The sequence below is a fragment of the Halichoerus grypus genome, chromosome 10 (genome assembly GCF_964656455.1).
Source record: "Halichoerus grypus chromosome 10, mHalGry1.hap1.1, whole genome shotgun sequence".
Lineage (NCBI taxonomy): Eukaryota > Metazoa > Chordata > Mammalia > Carnivora > Phocidae > Halichoerus > Halichoerus grypus.
This window is the reverse complement of record NC_135721.1, coordinates 137,075,373-137,102,786: the sequence shown is the minus strand read 5'-3', so window position 1 is coordinate 137,102,786 and position 27,414 is coordinate 137,075,373. Positions and strand designations below refer to the sequence as shown.

General features: G+C 56.4%; 1 protein-coding gene across 1 annotated transcript in view; it reads right to left on the bottom strand.

Annotated features, from left to right (window-relative positions):
- The window catches only part of CDH4 (cadherin 4), a 530,242-nt gene that overhangs the window by 128,286 nt on the left and 374,542 nt on the right, over window positions 1–27,414 (bottom strand). The window contains exon 3 of the mRNA XM_036105351.2: window positions 14,207–14,433. Coding sequence (XP_035961244.1) covers window positions 14,207–14,433 — 227 coding nt within the window. The remainder of the gene's footprint in view (window positions 1–14,206; window positions 14,434–27,414) is intronic.

Genomic DNA, 27,414 nt, shown 5'->3' with positions numbered 1-27,414 from the left:
CTCATTCTCTCTCTCTCAAATAAATAAAAAATCTTAAAACAAACAAACAAACATCAGAGGTTTACCTTCACAGGTAAACAAGGGAACCTAAATAATCGGGAGTCTGCCTTCAATACGGAAGCTCCGGATATCTTCCCTGGGGTGCCTTCCCCACCAACTTGGTTTGAGGTGGGCATCAGTGGGTTAGTGGGTGAATATGTCCCTATCTCCTCGTGATAGGGATGCAGATGGCAGGCCCCGCCGCACCCCTTCCTGAGCCAACCTATCAGGCTCTGCAGGGTGGGGCCCAGCGGTCTGCGTGGTGGGCGTTCTCCCGGGGGCGTTGGGGTCAAGCACCAGCTCCACGGTGCTGTAGACGTGGACAGAAATGCCGCACAGATGCATGGGGACACTAGAGAAAGGGCAGCGTGTGGGCAAGGCCCAGCGAAGGATGTCGTGAGCAGACAGGCCCAGGTGGGAGCAGGAGCGGTGGGGGCCGGGACTGCGTTCCCACGCGCAGGTCATTAGACGTGGGCCACTTGCTGCTTCTGCAAAGTGCGGTGGGTCAAGGGAGCCTCAGCTGTTCTCCCGAGGGGAGCTCAGGAGTCAGTCCCTCAGGAGGCAGAACAAATACGGAAACGGCTTCAGAATGCCCACCTTTCCAGATCCCAAGGAGCGCATTTCTAAGACCCCGAAGATGGGGTCACAGATGACAGACAGCCTGCCACCCCGACAGGCCATCCCACGCTGTCCTCAGGTCCTGGGCTGACCTGCTGGACACTTCCTTAGCACCCCAAATTCCCTCCACTTTCAAGGAAATGTCAAGGGGATGAATCCATCTGATTTCATACAAGAATTTATGGAAAAAATTTCAAGTTAGTTCCCCGTGGAACATGCCATGTGGGCACCGTGTCCACTGATGTTCAAAGCTTCTTCTTAACCAAGGGGCGGGGGGGGTTGTTTCACGACACACACCGCACCCCCCCCCCCCAAGCCCACCGTGTCCTTCCCCTGAGCCGACGCCGCCTAATTTCTCTGATGGGTGGTGCAGCCCTGCAGACCCCTGATGCCCAGATGCAGCTTCCTCAGGGGCGGGAGCCTGAGGCTGCGATCTGATCAGCACATAATGAGGAAGGAACGGGTTCTAAGTTCCCTGATTGTACCTGCTCTCCCACCCTCCCGGCTGGGCCGTGCACATGCCCTTCTCTGTGCGGTCACCGCGTGCGGCTGAGAGCCGGGCACCCCAGTCTCCGGGGATAGGGACACCTGCACCCGCAGGATGGAAGGTTCTGGGGCCCTGGTGAGGCCGCAAGCTTCTTTTTTTCCACTCGCACAAAGAAAGAAGCCCCTCCCACTCATGACACTGAGCAGGCGCCAGGGACTGCCGCCGGCACCTCTTTCCCTTTTAGGCAGCCTGCATCCGCCGGGGCCCAGCGCAGGCCCTGCAGGCCCCTGGGACTTCTTCCGCACAGTGTGACCGCAGACCCGTTGACATCATCTCAGCTGCCCGTTCTTGCACGGCCCTAACGTTGGGGTAAGTGGCCAATCTCAGACGTAAAAACACGACGTAGGGCCCAGGGTTCCAAGATCACGGATCGTCAGGGGTCTGTGGTCAGGGGACGCACCATCCTGCGCCGCAAACTGGAGCTGCCGTGACGGGACAGGGGTGGTGAGGGTTTATTCCCGGAACTCGAGCGTCAGGTATGCCCCCCCCCTTCCTGTTCTCACCGCGTCCTTATGCCCTCGGGTTACAGGTGCTTCCAGAAAGGAAATAACGTGCCCCGCCCCCCAATGTCAGACCTGCCACTGATTTTCACGGAAGATAATCAGATTCTTAAAAACAAAAGAGGCACTAAAGTCTGTCCTGACAGTTCATTCCTCTACGTCCTACTTGCCTTTCAATATGCATTTGAAAAATAGTACATTTTGTTTGCCTGCAAGCATGTATATTTAAAATATTTAACTAGGCTGGTATCTGCAGCCTTCTGGCTGGTTTCCATGGTAGCTAAGGACGGACAGAGTAAAATGGTATTTAACAAACACAAAATAAAACAAGGGAGAAACATCTCGTTCTTCAGCAAATAGAACATGTGAGCCATTCTAGATAAACATTTGCATGAGTTTGGATCTGAGAGGTGCTGAATGGATTTTCCTGCATCCACAACGCCACTGAGCAGATCCAGGACTAAGGTATTTCTGACTTCCCATCTCTTCTAGGAAGGGGAGGTCATTTTGCAAATTCCCATGGAAATCATACAAAGAGAGGTCTCCTGAATGGAATGGTATGGTTACTCCCTCGTGTATGTATTTGGGAGGAAAGTCTTAGTCGCTCACTCACGCCCAGGGCACTTAGGGAGGGAGGGGCTGGTGCAGTCCTCACTCACATCTGGGCAGGTGGAGGCCCTGGCGGGTGCAGCGACCAGCCCAGGTCCTGCAGCTGCGGTTGGGGGGCCAGGGCCTGAACTCAGTCATCCCTCTCTGCCCTGCGCTGGTCAGGGTGAGCGTCGACACAGAGGGTGGTCCCGACACCCCCTCCCACCTGGGGCCAAGCAGGCAGACGGAGGTCCGGAAGCTGTGAGCAGCCCTGGGAGAAAGAGTTCAGTTGTGGCTGCTCGGGCACTCTTACCAGTCGGGGTCATGTGGTTGGGCAGGTGCCATGCTGTTCCTACTGGTGTCAAAACCACATTTCTCTTGAGGAATACCTCGGAGCTCTCCGCTTGTCCTCTCTAGCCTCGTCTCCCTCCGAAGTGAAGACGCGGGACGGCACAGCGCCCAGGCGCAGGCAGGACGGGGTGCATCCCAAGGGCAGCTGTGTGTGCGGACGGCACACTCCTGGGCCATGATGAGGATCACCATCCACGCACAGAGGGGCGGGACGGGAGACCCCAGCACGTCCAGACAGGCCCCTGCGTTCGGCGTGTGCGTGCGTGCGTGCGTGCACGTGCCCAGCCAGGCTGCTCAGCCGGCCCGGCCTCCCCAGCTCGCCGAGCACCCCCAGGGCCCCGGCAGTTGAACGCCTGTCTCCAGACCACGGCCTCGGCAGCTGCCGACACTCGGAAGGAGATCATTCTCCGGGGTGTGGCCTCTGTGCCTCTGGAGGGTATCCCTGGCCTCACCCCCTCGATGCCAGAAACCCCCCTACATCCCCCTGCTTGTGACAACCCAGTATCCTTAGGCTTCTCTGAACGCCCTGGGGGAGAACTTGCTCAAGGGAACCAAGAAACTTATGTTTGGTTGGAAACATTTTAAACGAAATTACTCTTCATTTTACAGAGAAAAAATACAATCGCAGTAAAAAAAAAATTTAAATTAAATTAGCAAGTTAAGCCAAACTGTGTTACTTTCTCCTGGAGTCGTTAGCAGTGGGACGGAATGGAATCTTTCACACTGGTGTCAATTAGTGAGAAAAACGGTCAGTTGGTCAGCGTTGATGGCTCTGGAAGGCCTCGAAGAGGATGTGATCAGGGTCCGCCTGAGAACCTTAACTCAACCAGACTTCAGTCACGTTTCCTTCTGGAAGGCGCCGGGGACGTTCAGCCTCACAGTCCACTCCTGCTGTCCACTGAGGACGTGCGGCTCACGGGACGGGCTCTAGGCCACCCCAGCGCCCCTGACCTTGCTGAGGGTTCTCCTCAAGGCAGACACGCCCATGACCGCCTTCCTGTTGTTTCCACAAACATCTTCAGGAATAAGAAGGATTTTACATTTAACCAAATATCCAGTGGGAGCCAGGGCCTGGCACAGAACCACAAACCTGTGTTGGTCGGAAACCTGGTTTGATTTTCACCAGACACACTACAGGAGGGCAGCCTGGACGCCCCGCACCTCCCGCTTCCCAAGGGGGTCTCCACAAGGCCCCCGCGTGCTGACACACCCGCCAGCCCCCATCACGAGCTACAGGTCTCGGGGCAGGTGAGGGACGCGCCCACCGGCACGCGCACGGCTGCGGGGCGCACTGCTCGTGCACGCTTGTGCCGTCTCAGCTCACTGGACCCCCGGGAGGCCGCGCGCAGAGAAGTGTCCCCCAGGGCTGGCCGCCCTGCACCCCCGGCCAGACTCGGATGGGCTGAGGTGGGCTTTCTCCCGAGGACCGGAGAAGCCGGGGCTGGAGAAGGCCTCTGTCTGGAACGCTGGCTCCTTCTCCGATTTTAGGCCTCGGCTCAGAGGTCATCTTCCTGACCCCTGAACACAGCAGCAGCCTCTGCCCTCTGCTCAGGCCCCCTGCCTAATTCCCAGTGGTGCCCCCACATTGTGAAACGGAGCAAGGTGTCTGGCGGGGACACGGCAATGCTCAGTCATCACTCCCCCAGGGAACCAAGAGAGTGACTTGGGACCTTTCTGACTCATGGGACCCCAGGATCCTCAGAGGGTGCCCCACCTGTCATGTCCGCACTCGAGATCTTGCTCCTAGAGACAGAGTAGGACCCGGGCAGCCTGTGTCCCACGGCAACGTCCCCGGAAGCTGCCTTGCCCGGCACCGACGGTCTTGCTCATCACTTTGGTCTCCACACTGCTGAGCCAATCACCAGCAAGCACCCGCGGGTTCTCCTTTGCTCCTGCCCCATCAACAGGCCGGGGCAGCATCCCCCCCGGGACAGGCCGGGCGGGGTCATGAGGCTTCTCCCTGGGGCTCTGCAGATGACCCTTCACCTCTGCTCTGCAAAAGGGCTGACCCAGGCCCCCGGGTGTTCACAGCTGTTTGCAGCCTGAAATAGCATCCGTGTTTGACCTTTGTGCTGGAAACGTCCTGCTCACCCCGGGCCGGGAGAGCAGACTTGGGTGGACAGGTCAGCCCTCACTCCAGGGCTGTCGCCCCAAACCACAGACAAAGAAGCCAAGATGCACCTTCGACCAATCAGAACCATCACTCGTGCCCTTCATGCCAATACGCAGTTAAAAGCCGCTGTGAGTTTGAGGCGTTTTGCTCTTCTCTTGAGATCCAGCGGAGTGGGGGCACTGACCGGGCGGTGGCCGTGACCTCAGCCTCGGGAAAGGGAACAGCCTCCTGCCCAGCAGTGTGTGGGGGTCCCTGATGCGGGGGGACACACGGCTTCTCCCCCGGCCCCCGCAGTGCGGTGTGTACCTGCGGCAGGCCCCGCGTATCCGGCGCTGTCGGACCCTGCGTGAGCGCCAAGGGCATTAACGCTCATTATGCAGCCCCTGGCCTCCCCCATGGAGAACGGGAGCGCCCACGCTGTCTACACCTCGCCGACAGCTGTCGTTGGTTTTGAGGGGTTGCTGCTTCTTGGTGGCACTGAGGTCTTCCGTCTTCCGGAAAGGGATAAAAGAACCGTTTGGTACTTTCTCAAGTCCCACACTCCATCCCTCAGGCAGCACCTAGTGGCCTTCTGGGTGCTCTTCCCGACGCAACACCTCGTGTGGAAAGCCCCAGGTGGCTGCCTTCAGTGAACGCCTCCATGATGTCAGGGTTCAGGCAGGCACACCGGCCCCCTGGCACTCACTCGGGGCCTTTCCTGCCTTGGCCGGCCTCACCTCTCAGGTGGACAGGTGGAAGGCAGGAACTGGTCCTCACCAGGCCCTCTCCAGTCCACTGTTTGGTGACCAACCTGGGAGTCCTTGGTGATAGCAGTGATGGGCTCCTGCCCACTCCGAGGATGGAGGGATGACGGACTGTGGGGACGGTGGGGGGGGGCAGACCGTGTGATGGAGGGGGGGACGGAGCTCAGGGAGGGAGGCTGAGGGACCACAGCCCTAAAGCATAGAGGTCTTGGCCAAACTTGTCCTCACCGTGCTGGGGACCCGAGCAGCTGTATGAAGGGGACTTGAGGGTGTCTGGAGCCCTGGGCAGGACCCCGGCTTGGGACTCCCATCCTGCCTTTCGGGGGGCAGAGTGGTTTCATGGGGTCTATCTGCACTCCGCTCAGCTGGCGGGCGAGGCCACACCCCTGGTGAGAGCGTGTCCTGCGGTCACTGAACCAAAGCACCACAGCCTAGGGGGCGTTGACAGCAGACATTATTGTCCCTGTTCTGGAGGCCAGAAGTCCGAGGTCAAGGTGTGGTGGGCAGGGTCAGTTCCTTCCGAGGGCCGTGGGGGAGAGTTTGCTCCAGGCCTCTCTCGGGGACGCTGGTGGCCAGCCATCTCGGGCGCCCCTTGGCTTGTAGAAGCCTCCCCCTACTCTCTGCCTTCCCCTTGGCAGAGTTCTGTCTACCTGTCTGTGCCCGGATTTCCCCCTTTCCATGCACACATCTGCTCGCGAGTATGTCTGCTGAGGCCTACTTACAAATACAGTCCATTCTGAGTGACGGCGGGTTAGGACCCCAACACAGGCTTCTCAGGGGGACGCTTTCAGCCCGTCTGAGTGAGGAAGCAGAAACCACGCGGGGAGCCCGGTGGGTGCCGGCCGCGGGGCCCGGCCGGGTCTGGGTGCCGCTTGGCTGAGTGTGTCCTTCATAAACGCTGACCTGCACGTTACGAGCCGTGATTCGTTTCATAAACAACAGTTTCTCTTTTGCAAACTATACCCACAGGTCCCATTGCCACTTTCCAGTGCGAGCGCAGCCTGTCAGCGGACAGCCGAGTGCGAAACTTTATCTTCAGTATTTACTGTTAGGCCGGAATATTGCTCGGATTCCCCGGGGGCGATCCAGCACTCCTGTGGGAAATATGTGACCTCATTTGCATTTTCTAATTGAATTGCTATCAGCTTTCCTGCAAGACTGCACAAAAAAAAGTTATTCCAGATTCCAGCACGGCTGGTGTTACCCACAGAAAGGCCACCTTTGAGTGGTTGCTAAGAGAGGAGAAGGAAAGGGGAAAACTTGCCAGATTTTTATGGTTCATCTCACTGGGGAGCCGTCAGTTTCGTCCAGCTCCATCAAGTCGCCGAAACACTGGGCGGGGAGGCTGCACTTGGAGAAACTCGGGCGCAAGGGAAATGGGATTCATGGAACCGGGAAATTAGGGGGTCCTTGCGTGCTGGTCCTTGGGGGATTTGCTTCAAAGCTCCTTTTGGCAAGAGCTTCCTGGGACTTTCCATCCTGCACACTGCTCCCTTGGAAAGGGTGCTTTGTGTGTCTAGGACCTCCTGTCAGCTGCACCCCTGCTCACTGTGTCCCCATCTGAACTCCCCACCCTCCCCAAACTCAGCCAGGAAGCCCTCAGCATGCATTAAAAAGAAAATCCCACCTAGAACTGATTTTGGGGGTGGGGTGGGCTAGGAGTCATTTCACCTTTTTTCCTTAAGGACACCTCATCGGTCCAGCATCATTTACTGAAAAGACAGTCCTTCCTCCACGATCCTAGGTAGGGCTTGGCAAAGTTTTTGTTAAGGGGTCAGATAGTTAAGTAGTTTAGGCATTGCAGGCCGAGATGTGAAAGCGAGGATATTAATATAGATACTTATACAACCACTTAAAAATATAGAAACCATTCTTAGCTTGCAGGCCATCAAAAGGTAGGTGGCAGGTCAGATCTGGCCGCGGGCTCTAGTGTGCTGACCTTGGCCCCGGAGTGCTAGTCTTATAAAAATCAAGTGTCTGCACCATGAGCCTTTGACAAGGTTTATCAGACTGGATATGCGAAGTGGGTGACTTCTGGTGTATAAATGATTTTTAAAAAAAACATTAAATATTTTTTCTGTGCTTATCATTCTGCTCCATTGCCTGTCTGATCACCTTTGCTCCTAAACCACCCCATTTTAATTACTGTAGTTGAGTGGATCTCAAACGGGGGCGGTTTTGTCCCTGGGAGCATTTTGCAAAGACCGGAGAGAGCTTTGGTTGCAACGGGGGTGGTGGGGGTGGCGCTGGGGTCTAGGGGTGGGGGCCGGGGATGCTGCTGGACCTCCTACAGCATGCAGGACAGCCTACCCCACCGTGGAGAATGATTCAGCCCAAATGCCAGCACGCTGAGGTCAAGAAACTGCTCTGGTTTGCTCATACGCCTCACCACGTCCCAAATACCAAGTCCTCCACTTTCGTGTTGTTCTGGGCTATTCTTGCTCCTCTGCATTTTCATTTCAAAATTTAAAGTCATCGAGGGGCGCCTGCTGGGTGGCTCAGCTGGTGAAGCGTCTGCCTTCAGCTCAGGTCATGATCTCAGGGTCCTGGGATCAAGTCCCACATGGGGCTCCCTGCTCAGCGTGGAGTCTGCCTGAGATTCTCTCTCCCTTTCCCTCTGCCCCACGCCCTGCTCTCTCTCTCTCTCTCAAATAACTAAATCTTTAAAAAAAAATTAAAGTCATCTGTCTGCCCTTCTGTAAACAAGCAAGTGAACAAAATACTCTGTGACTTTTGCTGGTATTGTGTTGTTGAGTCTACAGGGGCCTCTGGGGGCAGCTGATGTCACCGCGGCACCAAGCTTTCTGAGTTAGGAGCAGTCACACTCCTGTGGTTTTCAAGGTCTTCAATTGTTCTCAGCAACATGTAAGGGTCTTGTGAAGGTTTCGTTAGATTTATTCCTGCTTGTATGATCATCCTCAATGCTATCGTAACTGGCATCTGGCTCAAATGTCATTTTCTAACTATTTATTCCTGGCGCGGAGGTATGATTGTTCTCACACCTAGCACTCTTGCTAACGAACCTCACTCACCCAGCCCCACAGAGTCTCTGCAGACTGTTTCCGATTTTCTACATCCATAATCCTGTAAGCTACACATATCGCCAGTTCTGCTTATTTGGATCTCCTTTTCTTGCCTGACCTTGCCGGCTTGAAGCTCTGGCGGGTGATGTAAGGACGTCCGGTGCTATTTCGCACGCCAGGACGGGCTTCGACTATTCCCACGGCACACTGGCTGTGCGCTGTGTGCCCTGGATGAGGTTAGGGGCGGCCCCTTCTCTTCCTAATCTGCTGGATATTTCATCCTGAATGGAAGTTACATTTAACAGTGGATATTCAGATGGTCGTGCAATATCCGTCCTTTATTCCATGTTGAGTTACACGTATTCATTTTCCAGTGTTGAAGTGATCTTTGGCTCTTGGAACAGACCAGGGCAGCCATGGTTTGTCCTTCGCAAACATGGGTGCACTTGAGCTTGTTAATATTTTGCTCAGGTGTTCTTTTCATCTATTTACGAGCAGCCTGGCGAACAGCAACCCGCTGTCCTCCTGCCCCTTCAGGGTTCTCGCTGGTTTTGACAAGACACCTGTTCGGGGCTCTGGACAAGTTTGGGGAGAACTTCAGCCCAGCCACAATGTGTGGGCATGGCCTCGGGACACGGGTTTGAATTTAAATTTGTTTGTAATAACAAAACAGTTCAGATTTTCTTCTCGGGTTAGTTTTGGTGAGTTGTACATTCCCAGAAGGTTATCATTTCAGGTATGTTTCCATATACGTTGGCATAAATGGTACATAACACACTGAAACCATCTGTGAGATTGGTCACGACGCCCTATTTTCATTCCTGATAAGGATTACTGGTGGTTTCCCTTCTTACTCCGATCAGCTCAGGAGTTTAAAGAATCAGCTCTTGTCTGTGAATTCTATTATTTTGATTCTATCACTTCTCCTCTTGGTTTTACTATTTCCTTCTTTCTACTTTGTTCCATTTTATTTCTTTCCCTAATTTCTTGAGGTAAATGTGTAGCCTGCCAGTTTCCACCTTCCTTCCGTTCTTACGCACGTAAGGCTGCACACCCTAGACCTTGGCTCCTCCCGCCGGTTTCAGCGCTCAGTGCAAATTACTCAAATTTAGGACTCATATATTAACCGAGCACCCAGCTCGCTTCTGATGAGAATTACATGGTATTTTCCCTGTGTCTTTTTACTTTCATTTTTTTCTCCATCCTTACACTTTTTAGATCTGTCTTCTGTGACCTGTATATAGCTGGGGTTTTTCTTTGATCTGTCAATTTGTTTTCTTTTAATTACAAGAGCTCATCTATTTTCATTTATTATAATTAACATATACTTGCAAATCCACCATCTTTCTCAAAGAGAAACACAGAGCTCCTCTATTCTTTCCTTCCATTTTTTGGATTAGCAAGTTTTAGTATTCTATTTTCCCAGCTATTATGTTAGAACTTAAACAATCTTATGACTTTTTTTTGTTTAAGAAAGTCTACTTTTTTGGGCTCCTTACTCAGTGGGGAGCCTGCTTCTCCCTCTCCCTTTACCCTACCCCCTCATACTCTCCCTCCTGTTTACTCTATAAGTAAAATCTTTAAAAAAAGATTACTTGGTTGAAAATTCACATTGTTAACAGACGAAAAGGTCAAATTATATTATTTAAGGCACTTCTAAAAAATATTGCCGAAATTTGCAAACTCAAAGACGTGAAAACATTTGAACAGGAAATGCACCCAGGAGGCGGGAGGGTTTAGCTCTCCTTTGCACAGTGCTGGTCATTATTAAGATACCCGGCAAGAGCATAATGCATCCTCTGCAATCATGTTGGAGTTCTATGAGAATCCCACGGGAAAATGAAGATCTGTTATTATGACAGACATGTTTTTATCACTTGAGTACAAGGTCAGACACCACAGAGACTTTAGGTCACTCCTCAAGTTCAGATTTACTTCTGACGTGAAATGCCGCCTCCTTTGGCCAGGACTCCATGTGCGTCTTCAAGTGATGTGTCACTTGAAGTGACCATGACCCTGTGGTGATTTTCCAAAACCTCATAACAGGGGTCTTTGTCTTATCTGGGTATTGTATTAATTCGATTTCCATCATCTTCCAGGATGATGCAAGCAGCCTGGACCCTCCGACTCTGTGCCCACTTTCCCACCTGTCATGTAGCTTACGCCCCGTGCAGCGTCTCATCCGCCCTGCTCACGGCTATTTGCATCTACTTAATCTTTTCATGGCTTTTCATTCCGGGCTTTTGTCTCCAAGCGTCCTGTTTCTGCCTGAAGAACACAACCTGTGGCAGAGTCTCTTGGGGCACTTCCTGAAGGGGACTTTTACTGGGTAACAGAATCCTGTGTCTGTCACCACCCACTGCCTTCCAGCCCCCATTGTCCCCATGAGAAGCCAGCTCCCGTGTCACCACTGTGCCTTCCCCGCACCTGGCTTCTGTTTGCTTCTAGTGACTTTGGTTTTTACACGTTTTACCATAAAATGCCTGTTGTGGACTGAATGTGTGTGTCCCCAAATTCCTACGCTGGAACCTAATCCTCAGGGTGACAGTGTCAGGAGGTGTGGCCTCCAGGGGGTGATTAGGATCAGAGGAGGTCATGCGGGTGGAGCTCCTGAGATGGGACTGGTGCCCATTAGTGACTCTCTTCTGTCTGCTCACTGTCGGGTGAGGATACAAGACGTCTGAAGACAGCGGTCGGCAGGAGGCCCTCCTGGGGACCTGACCATGCCGCCATCCTGATGGCAGAGCTCCAGCCTCCAGAACCTCGAGGAACACATGTCTGTTGCTCACAAGCCACCCAGCCTACGGTGCGTCCTTCCAGCAGCCTGAACAGATGAAGACCGTGCCTGAGTGCACCTTTCTTCATATTATCCCACGTAGAGTTCATGGGGCATGTTGAAGTGATGCCTGGATATTTGCTGCCATTATCTTTTCAAATGTTACTTCTGCTCCATTTTATCCCCTGCCTCATATTCCAAACACGCACGTGCTGGGACTTCTTGCTACTTCTCTAGTGCCTCTTACTCTTCTTTCTGTGTTTTCCTTCTGTTTACCTCCTTGTGATTTAGCCTGAGTATTTCTTCTGACATTTTCTGCTTCACTAACTCTCTCTTCAACTGCGTCTAATCTGTAGATATAGCTACCCAGTGAGCTTTTTCTTTTGTTTGTTATATTTTTCTGTCCTAAATTGCCCAATTCTTTTTTATTCTTCTAATTCTCTGTCAAAATCTTGTCTTCAATGTGCTTGAAACCATAAGCATAGATATTATAATATCTTTGTCCGATAACTCCGTTACCTGGAGCCACTGTGGGTCTTGTCCCATCCGCACTGGGTGCCCAGTCATTTTCAGCCGAGTTCTAGACATTGTATATAAGAGAAGATGGGTATAATTTGAGGCCCAGTGAGATACCTTCCACCAGAGAAGATTTACATTTGATTCTGACAGGTGGTTAGGGACATAAGCAATACGGCATCACCTTAATCCATTTATAGAGAGTGACATTATTCAAAGTTTGGCATTGGTCTCTGTAAGGACATACCAACTAAGTGACTCAGTGTCTCACACAGACCCTCCTTCCTGCCCCCAGGAACCACCCTGGGGGGGGTCCAGTGGCTGCAATAGGCACAGGACTCTGAGGGTTGGGGCCATGCCGATGACAGCAGTAAGAGCCGCATCCTTGTGGCAGGGCTCTTGTGAGTCTGCAATCTGTAGGACATGTAATCTCATATAATACTTGTGACAACCCTATTGTTGTCCCATTTTCCAGATCAGTAAATCTTAGCAAAATCATGTGACTTGTCCCAAAGCATCAGCCAGTAAATTGGAGAAGACTTGACTTAAACCATAACCCAGGGCAGCCAGGCTCCTTTATGAAGCTGGGCTCAGCCATACCTAGAAAGTCAGTTTTCACTCCTTTCTAGAACACTGATTCTCCCATGCAGGAAAGGGGCTGCAGTCACATGGCTGAGCGTCCCTATCTGTAAAGTGGGGACAATGACAGGAGCCACTTCCAGATGTTCTGAAGGTCAGGGGAGTGGATGTCTAGGATAGGGTCCTAAAAAGTCAGGACAAGGAACTTTGGGTTTGAAAGTAAGAAGAAACAGGGAGCCATCAGGTGACCTGAAATAAATAGAGAAGGGCTGGTTGGGTGGGCTGTAGAGACCCTGCCCACCTTTCATACATGCAGGGGTGTGGCCCCATGGCACCTGGCAGCTGGACTCACTGGGATGGCTGAGCCTGGGACGTGGATTCTCTGTCTCCCTCTTTGCTCCTTGGGTGCTGGTTGGGCCAGCCTGACGTGGGGTTGGAGGGGCGCTCGAACTGAGGACTGTCTAATTGCAATCACCTTCCGAGAGGATCAGGGGATTAACTGCATCAGAAATTGCTTCATTAACAACCCTAACAAAAGGTGTCATTATGTTTTCAATTAGTGCCTTTTATCTGAGGCCTTCCACAGGCTTTAAGGACCTCTATCCTCTGTTCACAGGCCCGTAGCTTCTGCATCGCAATCAGGGATGTAAGCCTCAACACTGCCGGCCCCTGGCCCCGCGCCTGGGGGGAAGGGCCCCTCCCGCGGCCGCGTCCCGGGGCGCCCCAGGGCCCGCCTTGCTCACTGCCTTCTCGCCAGCACGTGGTTCGTCATCAGCACTCAGGAAAGAATGGAAGCCGCATCCGTCTCTATTGGGGTCTTTAGCATCCACATGGGGAGGCTCGCAGCTGCTGGGGTTCTGCTGTTGACACGGTTCAACACACCCACAAGGGCACTCAACGTCCTTCCCAGGTGGGTCAGCTCATCACGGGGGGAAAGCTACCCACAGAGTCACCACTTTCTCTTATCTAACCTAAACCCCCACGAGGGCACTCGACGTCCTTCCCAGGTGGGTCAGCTCATCACGGGGGGAAAGCTACCCACCAGAGTCACCGCTTTCTCTTATCTAACCTAAACCACCTCTAAGTTGTTTACAAACAAGACGAAACAAAACACAGGTCCCTGTTTTCCCAAAGACCTGCCTTACAAGATGTTCTATGAGGGGGGTTCTCTGACCAGCAGGCTTGGGAAACTTGCGGTCTGCTTGCCCCCGCGGTCCACGAAACACATTAATCGTGTGAGGCTCTCGGTAAATCTACAGAAAGGAAACTGATCAACGTGCTTTAACCCTTTACCTCCCAGGGCTCTTTTCTGAGGGGATGCCCGGGACCGCTGTTGAAGGCATGGCTTCAAGCCGTCTGTTCTCCATTGCTGACGCGCAGCACCCGGCACCACAGTAATTCTGATGGTCCCCCAGGCCCCCTGTCAGCTGTGAGGGTTTCAGCACACGGGCTGACCCCCGGGCACTGAGCAGTTGGGACCTGTCACAGGGACCAACCTGGCTGGAACTTCCCTGCTAACCCGCCAACCCCATGCCTGAGGCCAAAGCTGCACTCAGGAGAGGCTACAGAATGTCAGGTGCCCAGCGAGAAACGGGAAAGAGCAATTAAGACCGTCAAGGGGGTGAGAGCCATGCATTACGGCGGGCGTGCGGCCCGTGCGCCCGTCCGCGAGGCAGACGTCCCTCAGGAAGGTGGCAGGTCAGAGGGTCCTCTGGGGCCTGCACAGCCCGCTGAGGTGTCCCGCACCTGGGGAGCCTCTGCAGAGGGAGGAAGGACGCTCGCTCCCCAAGCCCCGCGTGTGGTCACATCTCACCTTGTGTGTGGAGTGGGCGGACGAGGGCTGGGCCACCAGCAGGTGCACCACGGCATCCCATCGCTCGGCCGTCTGGCGGTCCCACGCGGTCACGGTGAATGCCACCTGCTCGGAGGGGATCCGCAACTCCCGCGTGGCAAAGACCGTCCCATCCGCCTCTACTTTGAAGTCCAGGCTGTTGGTCTCATACCGCGTCCCCTTGGTCCCCAAACAGCTGCTGAACGTGACTGCAAGTGGAAAGAGAGACAGGGTCAGGACCGGCCCGGTGGGTGAAATGGTGGCTCAGACGCTCACATGGTTGCTTTTCAGCCACGGGTTCTCAGTCTCCGAAGGAGCAACACGGGGAAAATAATGATTAACCGATTTTTCGACCTTCAGGTATTGTGTTTTATCCCTCCCGCTCCGGGAATTAGCTACTGGCCTTTGCGGAAGGACATAAAACAGCAAAGGGTGCGCTGTTTTCCTGTCTAACCCGCGGCTGGCCGCTCTCCGTCTGCGCTGTTCTCCTGTCTAACCCGCGGCTGGCCGCTCTCCGTCTGCGCACACCCACCTCCCCGTCTGTGTCCCTGGGCCTGTGAGTGACGCCGCGGGGGTGCCCGCCTGAGAACGACCCACTCGGCCGTCTCCCCACTCAGCCCTGCAAACCTCGTGCCGCCAGCTCACTCGAAAGCCCCCACGGATCTGTGTTTCCACCCCAAGAGGGCCAAGTGCAGGGAAGGAGCCGGGGAAGGCGGTGTTCTGACTGGGGCTTGAATCTGCTGTGTTCTCTGGTGCATTTTACCACTCAGGGACCCAACCTGACCCCCGCGGACTCGGTCAGGGCGGGCTGGCGGGACTGGGGGCGGCCAGGGCCTTCAGCGGCGGGGACACGGGGTGGTGGAGGAGCGTAGCTTTGCTCCCCACACAGGAATTTGGCACCGCGTCTCCAGCCCCTCCCAGTGACTCCGTCATCCTGCCACCCATAATTCCTGGGCTGGGAAGGACACCTCGGGAGCCGCGCGTTCACCGGGACCACATCAGTGCAGTTGCAGCTGTCGCCAATGCCACGCTAAATGAGGGGGTGCCAACAGCTGGCGTCACATTCCGCTGATAGAAACGATGGGTCACGTTACCTAGTATTTATAAAAGTGTGGGTATCTCAGCAATTACGGTGGGAGGATTGTTTTTTTAAGCAATTTCACTGTCACAGCCTCCATGATTTAATTACTATTTATTCCAGAAACTAAAAAAAGCACTTTGCTGTTACATTTGATAAAGTGTTTTTCCCCTGTGTTCACCTTTTATTGTTGCCTGCCTTGAAATAATAAATGACGTGTATGTTCCCATATCTCGCATACTTCACTGTAGACGTCTCCCTGTTACCTCCCACTCATGCGTTTGGTGTAAAAATGTTTTCAAATGTGACGATGCCAGGAATTTCTGCCCCGTCTGGCCCGAGAGGGTGGGAGTCGGCCCCCCCAGGTGCACAGACCCGGTCCTTGGATGCTGAGCGCAACTGGGGCTTGGGCGGGTTGTGGCTCTGTGGAAATCCATCCCCTAATGACGATGAGGGAATAATCGCATTTCCTTTCAATTGACAAGAAAATCCCACACTGTTCTCATAGTACCACTCGCCCTGACGGTAAGCAAATTAAAATCAACAACCAACAGCGCATCAGTCATTCCTGACACCCAATTGTCACGGACAAAGATAAACATGACGGTTCTATGAATGTTGGGAGATGAGCCCAAAATACATAAATAAGCTCCTTTGTCTACATGCGAATTTCTAGTAACACTAACAGCCTTGGACAGCGGCGGGAGGGCTTGCATTTCGTCAAGACTAAATGTCGACACCGTTGTATTTAAAACAAAGTCGCAGAGTTTGGGTGACGTCGAGGGAAGCAAAGGTGTGGACCCAGCGGGAAATTTGGAGCCCTGTGCACCGGGACCCTTCAGACGACGCACGTCCCCAGGGGCGGGGAGACACCAAAGATGTGGCCATCAAGAGAGCTGTGACATGCAACCTGCAGCAGGCAAGCCCACGGGATAAAACCGGCGCCTCCCCACGGGGGTGTCCACAAGATCTTCGGGGGCTTTAAAAGTCGACGTCTTTCCAGCTGTCTGACAGGGACTGGCCAGTTTCGCCAGAGCAGAGCTGTGGGTCTTGGGGAGGCCACCTCTTCGCCTGGGGACCCTTATGGGCACGTGGAAGAGCCTGGCTGCAGCCACCGGTCACCTGGCTTGCTCTCGGGAAGGGGTCGCCCCAACTAACATGGTGCTCATGTGGGAAGGGGCACCGATGGGCACCGGGCCCTGCAGCCTGGACCCCCTGCCACCCTGGCATGCAGGGGGCTTCCCCCTGCAGATCTCAGAGTTCTGGAAAGCCAGCTCCATGTGGCCCAGAACATCTCCTTCTCCTGTCCACCCTTAGGGCCAGGGTGCCGCCGCTGGGCCCGCGTGCCCTCGAGCTCCTCTAGACTGGCTTGGGACAGCACTCAGGGCAGCCAAGCTTTGGGACTAAGGTCTGTGTGATGGTGGGTGTGGTCAGGAGCCTGTGGGTTTCTGGCAGGGTCGGCCCCGCTCAATGGGAAGCAGCTGGACCCCAGGGCTACAGCAGCCCCACTCGCTGGCCCTCACAGTGCACCACCCATCCCATTCGTCTGGAATTCTCTCTGTTCCTTGCCCACGTCCGCCGGGACTGTCAAGCATGTGAGGGCAGGGCCGCTGTCCTGGCTTCCCGCCGTGTCCCTGGGGCCGAGGACCGTGCTGGCATGAAAGGAGGCGAGGCCTCCCCACAATGCAGCCCTGCTCCCCCACCCCCACTGGCACCCCGGCCGTGACGGGATGGCCGGTGTCGGCCCAGAAATGCCACACGCCGCTGCGAGTGCACCCTCTCCCTCAGCCCTGGGGAGAATGGCGGGGCCTGCAGGGACCACGGGGCGGCGGAAGGACACCTCTGGTCCAGCTGAATGTAGACGGTCCCCGCGGGAAAGAGCCCCCAAGGCTGCTGCCGCTAGCATCCCAGGCCGTGAGGGTGAGCAGCCCAATATTAACATGTTCAGTCAATACTTTCCTCCATGTATTTGTTTTTGATCTCATCTCTCCCTTAGTTTTCAGAAAAAAAAATTAAAGTCCCATAAGATTCTAGAAGAAACGTTTCCCTTGATGTTGCAGATGAAACCAGCAAATTCGGAAAAGCTCCTGCTCTGATTAGATTCAGGTTGTGCATCTATCTTGCCTCGACCTGGGGCTCTCGGGAGCTGGCCCGCCTCCCAGACGCCGGCGCTCCGCTAGGCACAGCTGGCGGGTGGCGTCCCCGTTCTGCGGATGAGGAAACGGAGTCCCAGAGACACTGCACCTTCTTGGAGGTGGCAAGAGCCGGAGGCGCGGTGCCGCAGGGTCCCCGACACCACGCTGAGCTGGCAGGGGGACGCTCTCTTTTTTTTTTTTTACGATTTTATTTATTTATTTTAGAGAAAGAAAGAGAGCACGAGTGGGAGGGGCAGAGGGAGAGGAAGAGCATCCCAAGCAGACTCCATGCTGAGGGTGGAGCCCAATGCAGGGCTCGATCCCAGGACCCTGCGATCATGACCTGAGCGGAAACCACGAGTCGGATGCTCAACCGACTGCGCCACCCAGATGCCCCCAGGGCGGCTCTCCTTCGTCCGGCTCTGTGCGCACCTCGGTCCTCGAGAGGGAACTTTGTGCCGGCGTTTGGGGAAACAGGTCGTGGGCGGCACCTGCTCCTGGTCACCGAGGCCGCAGCGTCCCAGGCCCCCGGGGAGTCGGGCAGGCCGTCAGCAGCCCCAGCCCCTCCGGGACGCCGGCCCCAGCACCACCCGTGAGGGGAAAGTCACTTTGTGGGGGCAGGCACCCCCCCGCCCCGGGGCTCCGCCGAAGGAGGCCTGCACGGGAGCTGCCTCCGTGCCCTGGGGCCACGACGCGGGATCGAAGCGCTCCTGCTACACGCGGCTCTCTGCGGCTTGCTAATTACTTCCATTAGTTTTAAACACACTTGACAAGAGACGGCAGTCCTGAGAGACATGAAATCCAATCATCTAAGTACACACGGCCGCGGCCCCGCTGCCTCTGTTCCTCGGTGGTGGCGGCTGCACAGCCGGCGCTGGGGAGGCCGGGGAGCGGGGCCTGCGGGCAGGACTCGTGCCCTCTGCCCGCCCGAGGACCGGCCCGGGCCGGTGGGGAGGCGAGCTCCTGGCCGCGCCCGGTCTGGCAAACACCGCTGCTGGCCGATGCCACCGCCCCGTCCTGGCCCGCGTGTGCCGTGGGGTGGGTGTGCACTGCAGCCATGCGCCTCTGGGGTACGGCCTGAGCCCAGCTCTGTGCTTGACAAGCAGTGGCCTCTCCGAGCATCTGTCTCTGCCCCTGCGGTGGCCAGGACGAGCCTTGCCCGGAGCGGGACAGACGGGTAAACGCCTGCTTGTCTGACGCTGTGGACAGGATGCACGTTACCCTTTAGCCTGAGGAGGAGATAGGCCCAGGGGAGCAATGGCTCTCGGCCAAGGTCACACAGGGTCGTTCATTCCACAAACAGCGCAGACGGCGTCTGCATCAGCAGCTCTAGAGGCTCCTCAGGACGCACCAGGGAAGCACGAGTCCCGGAGCAGCCCCGGCTGGACACCGGGGAAGGCCGAGCACCCCAACATGCAAGGATTTCAGGATTTCACTGCTGCAGCCGGCTCCCGGCTCCCCCGCCCCTCGCCAGGAGGTCCGTAGAGCCAAGCGGAGTCTGATCGGCATTCCAGGCTGGTCGCCCTCTGGCAGGGACGCTGCTGCTGGTCCAGATAAGGGGCAGGGGCGCACCTGCCCAGCCATCTGTCACGGACGCGGTCTCCTCCACGCTGTGTACGTGTTAGTCTCCATCAACCGGGCATCCTGACTGACACCCACTCGGGGGGCCTATTTAAGCGGTTGGGCTTTCTGTGGCCTCCCCTGCCCCAGGGTGAACCCCGGTCTGCTCCCCCATGAGGGGGCCCTGTCCTGTGGTAGAGGTGACTCCGCACACGCAGAGCCCACCCAGGTGGGAGCCTCACTCACTCCCATTTACAGACAGGATTCGCTCATGGAGATGGGTCAGCAAAAGCCAAACACAGTCACTGCCAGGGAGGGGTTGGAGTGTGGGGCGGAAATTAACCAAGTCGTTACATCAGAAAGGCAAGGCTCCCAAGGGAGGCACGCCAGTGGAGAAGGAGCCAGGTTCTGGGAGAGCCTGACTCAGACTTGGCAGGGCAGGGAGGAGTGCTTCCTCTAAGACCCGAGGGATGAGAGCGCTCCTGTGAGGCTTGGGCAGGCCACATGGACAGCATGTGCAAAGGTCCTGTGGCAGAGGCATTTCAGGGTCTCAAGGACCTGAGAACTAGCGTGACTACAGCAGGGGCTGCTGCTGGTGACCAGAAGGTAAACAAGCAGGCAGAGGCCAGCCACACACTCCGAGGGACAGGCTGAGGGAGGGGCCTCTCCGAGTCTGCTGACCTGGACACCCACCCTTGGTAATCCAGGTAATCCCCGCCTGCCTGGAGCTCTCCCTTGGGGGGGGGGGAAGGGCCACCTGGCACTCAGCAGCCTCTGGAACTGAGGGAGGGTCCTGAGTGGATAGGACGCTACTTTTTGGGGCCAATGTTAAGAGAGGGTCACGACCTTTTCTGGCCATAGGAACAGCCCAGTGAGCAGAGTTGGGAGCCCACCCTTGCGACTTCAGAGGTATGTCCTCAAAATCTAGCTACAAAGTGGCTCACAGGACCCTGAGCAGAAGGCTCCACAACCCCCCACAGATCCGTCTGCTGGGGACACAGAACTTCAAGGACCAGGAACAGAAGGAACAGAAGGAGCGAAGGAAGAGGAGCAGGTCAAGGGACGTGGGCGAGGGTCTCTCCAGCAGGGACACACGAGCTGGGGGCCTGGGCAGGGGCGTGTCCAGGGCACTGGGAGACAAGGTCGTCCCCAGGAACCTTAAGACCCACCCACGCTGGTCCTGGCGCCCCCGCGGGGCCTCTCATGGGTCATCCATCCAGCTTGGCTGCAGGCCCTGACGGCATCTCCCTAAATGCCCTGCTGCCTATGCGGCCACCTGGTGACCGTCCCCACTGCCCGTGCCCACGGGAGAGACGCTGCCAGCCGTCGGAAGGCAGATGGGTGGTGGCTGGGGGAGGAGGACGGGAGCGGCCGCTGACGGGAATGGGGTCTCCTGCGGAGTGGTAAGACGTTTAGGAACCACATAGAAGTGACTGCTTAAGATCGTGAACGTACTGAATGCCACTGAACTGTTCACTTTGAAATGGGGAAATTTACGGCATGTGAATTCTGTGTCCCTAAAAACCAGTTTCTGGGGCTCCCTGAGTCCCCAGTTCCTGGCTGAAGGACTGACGGCGGGGGGACCTCCCTCCCCCCAGAGGCCTCAGGACCAGCCCTCGCCCCCCGCCCTCTCCCTCCCTGGGCCCGTCTCTCACCTTCCCTGTCCCACGCACAGACCAGAGTGCTCACGGTGGGGGACGGGGACAGACGCACCGACATCGCGGAGAAAGGTGCATGATCCCATGGGCGCGTACAAGGTGCAGAAACCTGGGGTCCTAAGTGAGGGGCGGGGAGGGCACGCAGGTGTTCAGGGACGCTTCATGAAGTGGCCACATCCGAGCTCGAATTCTAGAAGCTACTGACACAGTTGCCTAAGATCTGAGGGAGCCGCGTGTCTGTGGGGGGGCCCTGCATGGCTCCCAGGAGTTTCCAGCATTTCCCAGGAGGGTCCCAAACCCACAGAACGCCAGGACGGGAAGGCACCATGAAAATGAACTGCCCCAGCCCCCCGCTGCATTGAGAAGTGAACCGAACTCGTTGGAAGACAACTAATTACGCTCTGGAATGCATTCCTTTATCTGAGTAACTCCACGAGCCCTTACTGACCCCCCACAACACGCCATCCTTCTCCCTACGGGCCCTGGGCACTTTTAATATTTCGTCAATTGATGCCCCAAATGCAAAGCATGCAGCACGCCTGACGCTGTTACGTTTTTCTTAGAATTTCGTGCATTCATGAAATTTGTAGCTGGTGCGAATCTCACGTGTGAAAACTGTCTTTTCCAAGTGCGGGGATCTGTGGCTCAGGGTCCGGGCTCTGGCCGGTCCTGAAATCTGAAGATCGTGACGGTTGGATGCTCACTGTGTGTGGCTGCTTTCGTTTTTGCAGGATGGAGCCAAAATCTTGCTTAAAGACGCATCCCCTCCTCTGCCCTGGCCTTGCTGGCTCATCGCTGGCTCTCAGCAGACGCGTGCAGCCCTGCTCATCCGCGGCGTGTGCGGGAGACGGTTGCCCACGAAAGGAAACACGGCAGCCCCCTCCCCGAGAGGCTCGACGTTTACCCTTTACCCCCATCACGTTTAATTGCTCGCTGGGTGAGAAGAGCGAGGCGGGTCCTGGTGTGCTGGGACCGGTGAGCGGGGGGCGCGGACCCGCTTCCTCACCGGCAGCAGCACGCCTGACATTCACAGGCGCGGAGGCTCTGTCTCCTACTGGAAATTGCGTTGTGGTTATGAAACATGCCCTTTTAGTATTTTTCTTGTTAGGTGAACTGAGAAAGATCAAATGAGCCAGAGGTGAGCTTGTAGCTGGGACTGTGCTGAGGCTAAGTTCACCCAACAGTCTGCCTGCCTTCCTTCCTTCCTTCCTCCCCACTTCCCCATCCCTCCCTCCCTCCCTCCCTCCCTTCACTCTTCCTTCCCTCCTTCCTTCCTTCCTTCTTCCCCCCTTCCCCTTCCCTCCCTCCTTCCCTCCCTTCCTTCCTTCCCTCCTTCCTTCCTTCCTCCCCCCTTCCCCCCTCCTTCCCTCCCTTCCTTCCTTCCCTCCTTCCCTCCTTCCTTCCTTCCTCCCCCCTTCCCTGTCCCTCCCTTCCTCCCTCTATCCCTCTCTTCCTTCCTTGCTTCCCTCCTTCCTCCCCCTTCCCCATCCCTCCCTCCCTCCTCTTTCCTTCCTTCCTTCCCTCCCTCCCTCTTTCTTTCCTTCCTTCTTTCTTTCCTCCCACCTCCCTCTCTTCCTTCCTTCAGACCATCCCTCCCTCCATCCTACACTCACTGCACCTCCATGGTCCAGGCACCATCCAGGTGCTGGGGAGCCGGAGGGGGTTGGGGCAGCCCTGGGCAGCAGGAACTTGGAGTGAAGATCAAGGTTGGAAAGGAGGTCATGGGCAGGGGCCCTGGTGGGGGCCACGCTGTGCCGAGTGCCCCGAAGGGCGACTCTTCTCCCACTGATTCTCCAGAGTAAGGCCCCTCTGCAGGGACCCGTGCCTCAGGGACGTGAGCCCGAGGCTGTAGCTAAAGTCTCAGCGAGGACAGCCAAGTGGCCACCACGGGCCCCACTCGGACGGCTTTCAGCACTTCTTCCAATTTAAAGCCCTGCCCCCTGGGTGCTGTGGACAGGACAGTGGGACAGGACAGCGGCTGGATGCCCAGGGCTGCTCTCACCCCCGCCCCCCCCCCCCCGCCCTGCCCTCTGACGGCGGATCTCCTCCCTGCTGGCCGAATGCTCCAAGCACCAAGCCTTGCCTGGAACACCCTTCACCACTGTGTGCACCTCCTCTGAGGAGCCTTCCAGCATTCATCTCAGCTGCTGACCCCTCTCTCTTGGAGCTTATTCACTCCTGGGGCTTTCCGGGGGCAGGGGCAGGGTGATGAGCGGCAGTCTGCCCCTTCATCCTGGACATCTTTAGAGTTTGCGGGGCCAGGTGCTAATAAAAAGCAGACCGAGGTTTGGTGGGTTGTTGGCGGTGCTCGAGCGGGACCCTCTCAGGAGGGGCTGGCTCGCAGGCCTCAGGTCTGCTGCTCCAAAGGCCCAGGCACCTCCCGGAAACCTCGGGCAACTGGGACCCTGGCGTGTCCTTCCAGGCTGTTCTCTGGCCTGTGTGTTTAAACACAGACATGCGGCTATGCGCGCCTCTTTTTCCACGCGGTCTCCCGATGGACCTCTGCCCACGGGCACAGCAGACCAGCATTCCCGTTTGTGGGGTGCAGAGAAGGCCGGGCCGTGGGAACTGCGCAGTCAGCACTGACGACTCGGGAAGGGGCTGCCCCACCAGCCTGGGGCCCCGGGAGCAGTCGGCCTGAGCGGGGCCACCCACAGACGTGCCCGGACCTTTCGAGGGTCCCTCTGGGGCCAGGACGGAGCGCGGGGACTCGTGGCTGGTTGCATCTTCCTCTGCTGTCATTCTGCTCAGTGCACATTCCCAAAGCAGCCATATGTTTACAAACCTTGGAAAAGTGTCATTTCCAGCAGCGTGCGGGTGAACCTGCTGACCCTCTCCAGAGCAGGACGCCTCGTGCCAAGCCCCACGCTGTGCAAGTGAGGAAGGGGGGTAGGCAGGCCCCCCGTGCAGATGGCTAGCGCACATCACCCAGGAGGATGCACCCTGGATGTGGACGCGGGAGCCGGGTGTTCATGCGCCGGATCGTGCTCCTGGTGCTGCAGACGTCCTCATGCTGGGGGTCCGAGGCTGCCCTCCACGAGGACCAGGACAGCCCGCCCCGTGGACAGTATGTCCACAAGATGAACATCGTCAGGATTTCAACTGGGCCTTTTAAACTTTAAATTGATGTGCTTTCAAACCAAAGAAGACCCTTCCTCCCCGGCCTGAAGGTGCCCTGGCCCTTTGGCCATTAGAGTTCCCAGCCCCCAGCTGGGTCACACATGTCGTCCCGTCGGAACCGCCCCACGCCTGGCTCTGTGTGTGAGGTTCTGACGGGGACCAGAGCCTCCTCTGCGAACCTCAGACCACAGACAGGGGCCCCTCTCCTCCTGTCCCTCGCCTCCACACCAGCAGGGGCGGCGACACACAGCTGAGCTAATTCATTTTAAATTGGTTCAGTGCGTTCTTCATGTCTGAGCATGAATGATATCACCCAAGTTTGCTCTGTGCAGAGTGTGCACGTGCTTCTGCCTCCCAGCAGCGCCTAACTGTCTCCAACGTCCTAGGAGAGAGCGGGGTGCACACTCTCAGGGGTCCTGTGTGGTGCAAGCATCTCCACCATCGGCCACGCAGGCCCCCCGGCTTGTCCCCCTGCTCACGGTCCACGGCTCAGCCACCAGGCCTCTTTCTCCCCGACGTGTAGTGTTAGCTTACCTCCAGGCTCTGCACGGGGATGCTCTCTCCTGCCCCGCGCCGGCCACCCTTCCAGCCCCCGTCCCTGCAGCTTGTTGGCCGCTGTCCTTTACGTCCCCAAGGCTGCCGCCCTGCTTGCTTCATCGTGGCTCCAGCCACTGCCACCAGTCTGCAAGCTTGAGCCTCCCTGTGACCTCTAGCACCTACCCCCAAGGTCGCCCGGCACCCGGTGGGTGCCTGGGAGAAATGCACACGTTCCGTTTCCCTTAGCTTCAAACGTGAGTATTCAGTGAACTGAGGAGCCATGAGATGACTCGGGGGAAACTCAGATGCAGATCACTACGTGGACGAAGCCCATTGAACAGGCCACACGCTGCGGGACCCCAGCGCTACGGCGTTCTGGAAAAGGGGGCTTGGCGGGGGCGGGAAGGACTCCCAGGGCAGAGAAAATACTCTGTGTGATGCTATAACGGTGGGTTCATGTCACTATGCGTTTGTCCAAACCCACGGAAAATGCAACATCAGGAGTGATTCTAATACAAACTACGGGCTTCAGTTAATAATCATCCATCAGCACGGTCTCATCGGCTGTAACAACATCCCACACTAACGCAAGGTGTGAATGGTGGGGGGAACCGTGCAGGGGAGGGCGGTGTATGGGAACTCCCTGCACTTCCTGCTCTCTTTTCCCATAAACCTAAAATTGCCTTAAAAAAAAAAAGTCTATTAAAAAATGGATATTCACTATCCGTTAGACATTCCTTCTCCAGAGAAAACCCACAGTTTCAAAAATGTTAAAAATCCCATTTGAAAGCAAAACATTGAAACCTCTCTCATGTCATTTCATTTATGGCAGGGAGCATAAAACCTGCTTCTCCCTCCAGGTTTCTTCCTAATCAATCGAACGCCATGCTCGAACCATCACTGACTTCATTTCTCCGAGGACACTCTTCCTGTCCGAGAAACATCAGCCGAGGTGGCAACAAACCTGTGCCCTCCTCTGAGTGACCCGGTCCTCCGGCACACCCCCAAGCCCCACTATTGCCTCGATAGACTCTTGGCGACCTTACTTAATATTTACAGTGCTGCGTGGAATCTGGAGGCCCCGCCGGGAGGAGCGGCGTCTTGGTGACTCAAGTGGCGTGCGTCTGTGGACCCCGCCAGGGACCCGGGGCGTGAGACAAGTCCGGGACCGGTCCCGGGCTCCCACTCAGAGTGAGAGTTCTCTAGGTTCTGGTACTAATTAACAGTCCTTTGTTGGAGAAAACAAAGGCGCAGGTGCGTTGGAGATGCGGACACGGAGAGGTGGGGAAAGATTCAGGATCCAAGGAGGGCTGTTTATGGCACAATTCTTTCCCGAGCGGCAGTCAAAACCGCTGTCTGAGCTCCTCATTAGTAAAGCCCAGAGATGCCCCATCAGAACGGAGCGTGGAGACTCTTAATTGGGTGACATCTCCAATGAAACCCGCCCTTCCACACCTGCAGGGGCTCGGGCAGGACCTGATGGAAGCAATCTAGCCAGGCTGGGGGCGCGACAGGGCCCCGTTAAAACACGCCACAGGCCGCCGCTGGAGGATGCCGTTCTTCATGGTCTTGACTGCTGGTCGTTCCCACGCTAGAAAGGAGGGCTGGGGAGGGACGTGCTTCCCAGCGAGAGACCAGGGCACGGGTTCCGCCCAGGGTCCCTGGACGGAGGGAGGGAGGGCAATTTGGTGCAAATCTCCATGTGTGGGGATGTGGGAGTCATCCTAACAGCCACAGATGTTGGGAGTGTGGTCCAGGATACGGGGTTCCTTGAGAATCCTTGGGGGGCGGGCATCCCCGTCTGGACCCCTGCCTTCTCATCCAAGGTTCTGGGAGTCCATCTGATTCTTTGGAGAAATTGGGGTGATTTTTTGGCTATTAAGAAAAGAAGGCTATGTTTTTATTGACTATCTGAAACTAACATTTCATGAACTATCGTGAACGAACATTTTGTGAATTTTTTTCTTCCTTTCATTCATTCAGTCTTGACCCGCTTGTCCACTCAGGTGTCCTGCCAGGCACCAGGAGCACATTCCCTTGCTGAACCCTCGCAAACCCTGTGATTTCTGTTTTCCAGAAGAGCAAGCTGAAGAAACAGAGAGTTTCACTGACCCCCTGAGGTCCCCAGCCAGCGAGTGGCAGAGCTGGTGTGGACGGGGGCTCCTGGCTTTGCTGCTTCCTGACCCCCAGGCCCCCTTCCCTCTGTTCCAGAGCTGACCGTGGTTGTCCCCGAGCGACAGAACCAGGAGGAGGAAGGGCTACCTAGTTTTCCAGGATACGGGATATTCTATCCTACCTCTCTTCCACTGTCTCGCTATGATGAGCTTCACGTGTGAAAACCACACACAGGTGTCCATTCACAGACAGACAATGGATGGCTCGCCCCTCCCACCCTGTGATGGATGGCTCGCTCCCCACAACGGACGGCTCGCCCCCAACAACAGACGGCCCGCCCCTGACGGCTCTGAGTGTGGGATCGGCGTCCTGCCTCCTCCCCGCCCTGGACCCTGGGAAGGCCTGTGGCCACCACGGCCCCATGTGGGCTCAGCATCCGGCAGAGGAAGGAGCAGATCCACGGGATGTGTCCGTCCGTCTGCCATGTCCTTCCGTCTGCTGTGTCCCTCCACGTACTCACTGGTCTGGCTCGCCCTCCCATGCTGCTTCCCTGGGGAGCCTCTGTTCTCCAAAGTGGGGAGACAAGGTGGGCAAAGCCAACGCCCCGTTGTCATGGTGTTGCCATTCTAGTTGTGGGGGGACAGAAAATGGGGATGCCGTGGGACGGCTTTGGGGGCTTCCAGAGCTCCGGAGAGGAATAAGGCAGACAGGGTGGGGGGGGGGGGACTGTAGGGACGGTCAGGAAGGCAGACTCCTGGCTGTGAGCAAAGGGGACGGGGCAGGGGACACAAGCACACACATGCACACCTGGGAGCAGTGTGTTCACATGCGCGTGTGCTCTCCAGCAGCCCTGGGCGGCCTGCGCACACAGGGCCCCTCCTGAGCAGGGGTCTGCAGGGGCGGAGGGTACAGACTGGAAGACTAACTCATCCGCACCCCAAAGGTGCTAGAGAACGTCTTCTTCTGGGCCTCTACACCACCGAACCA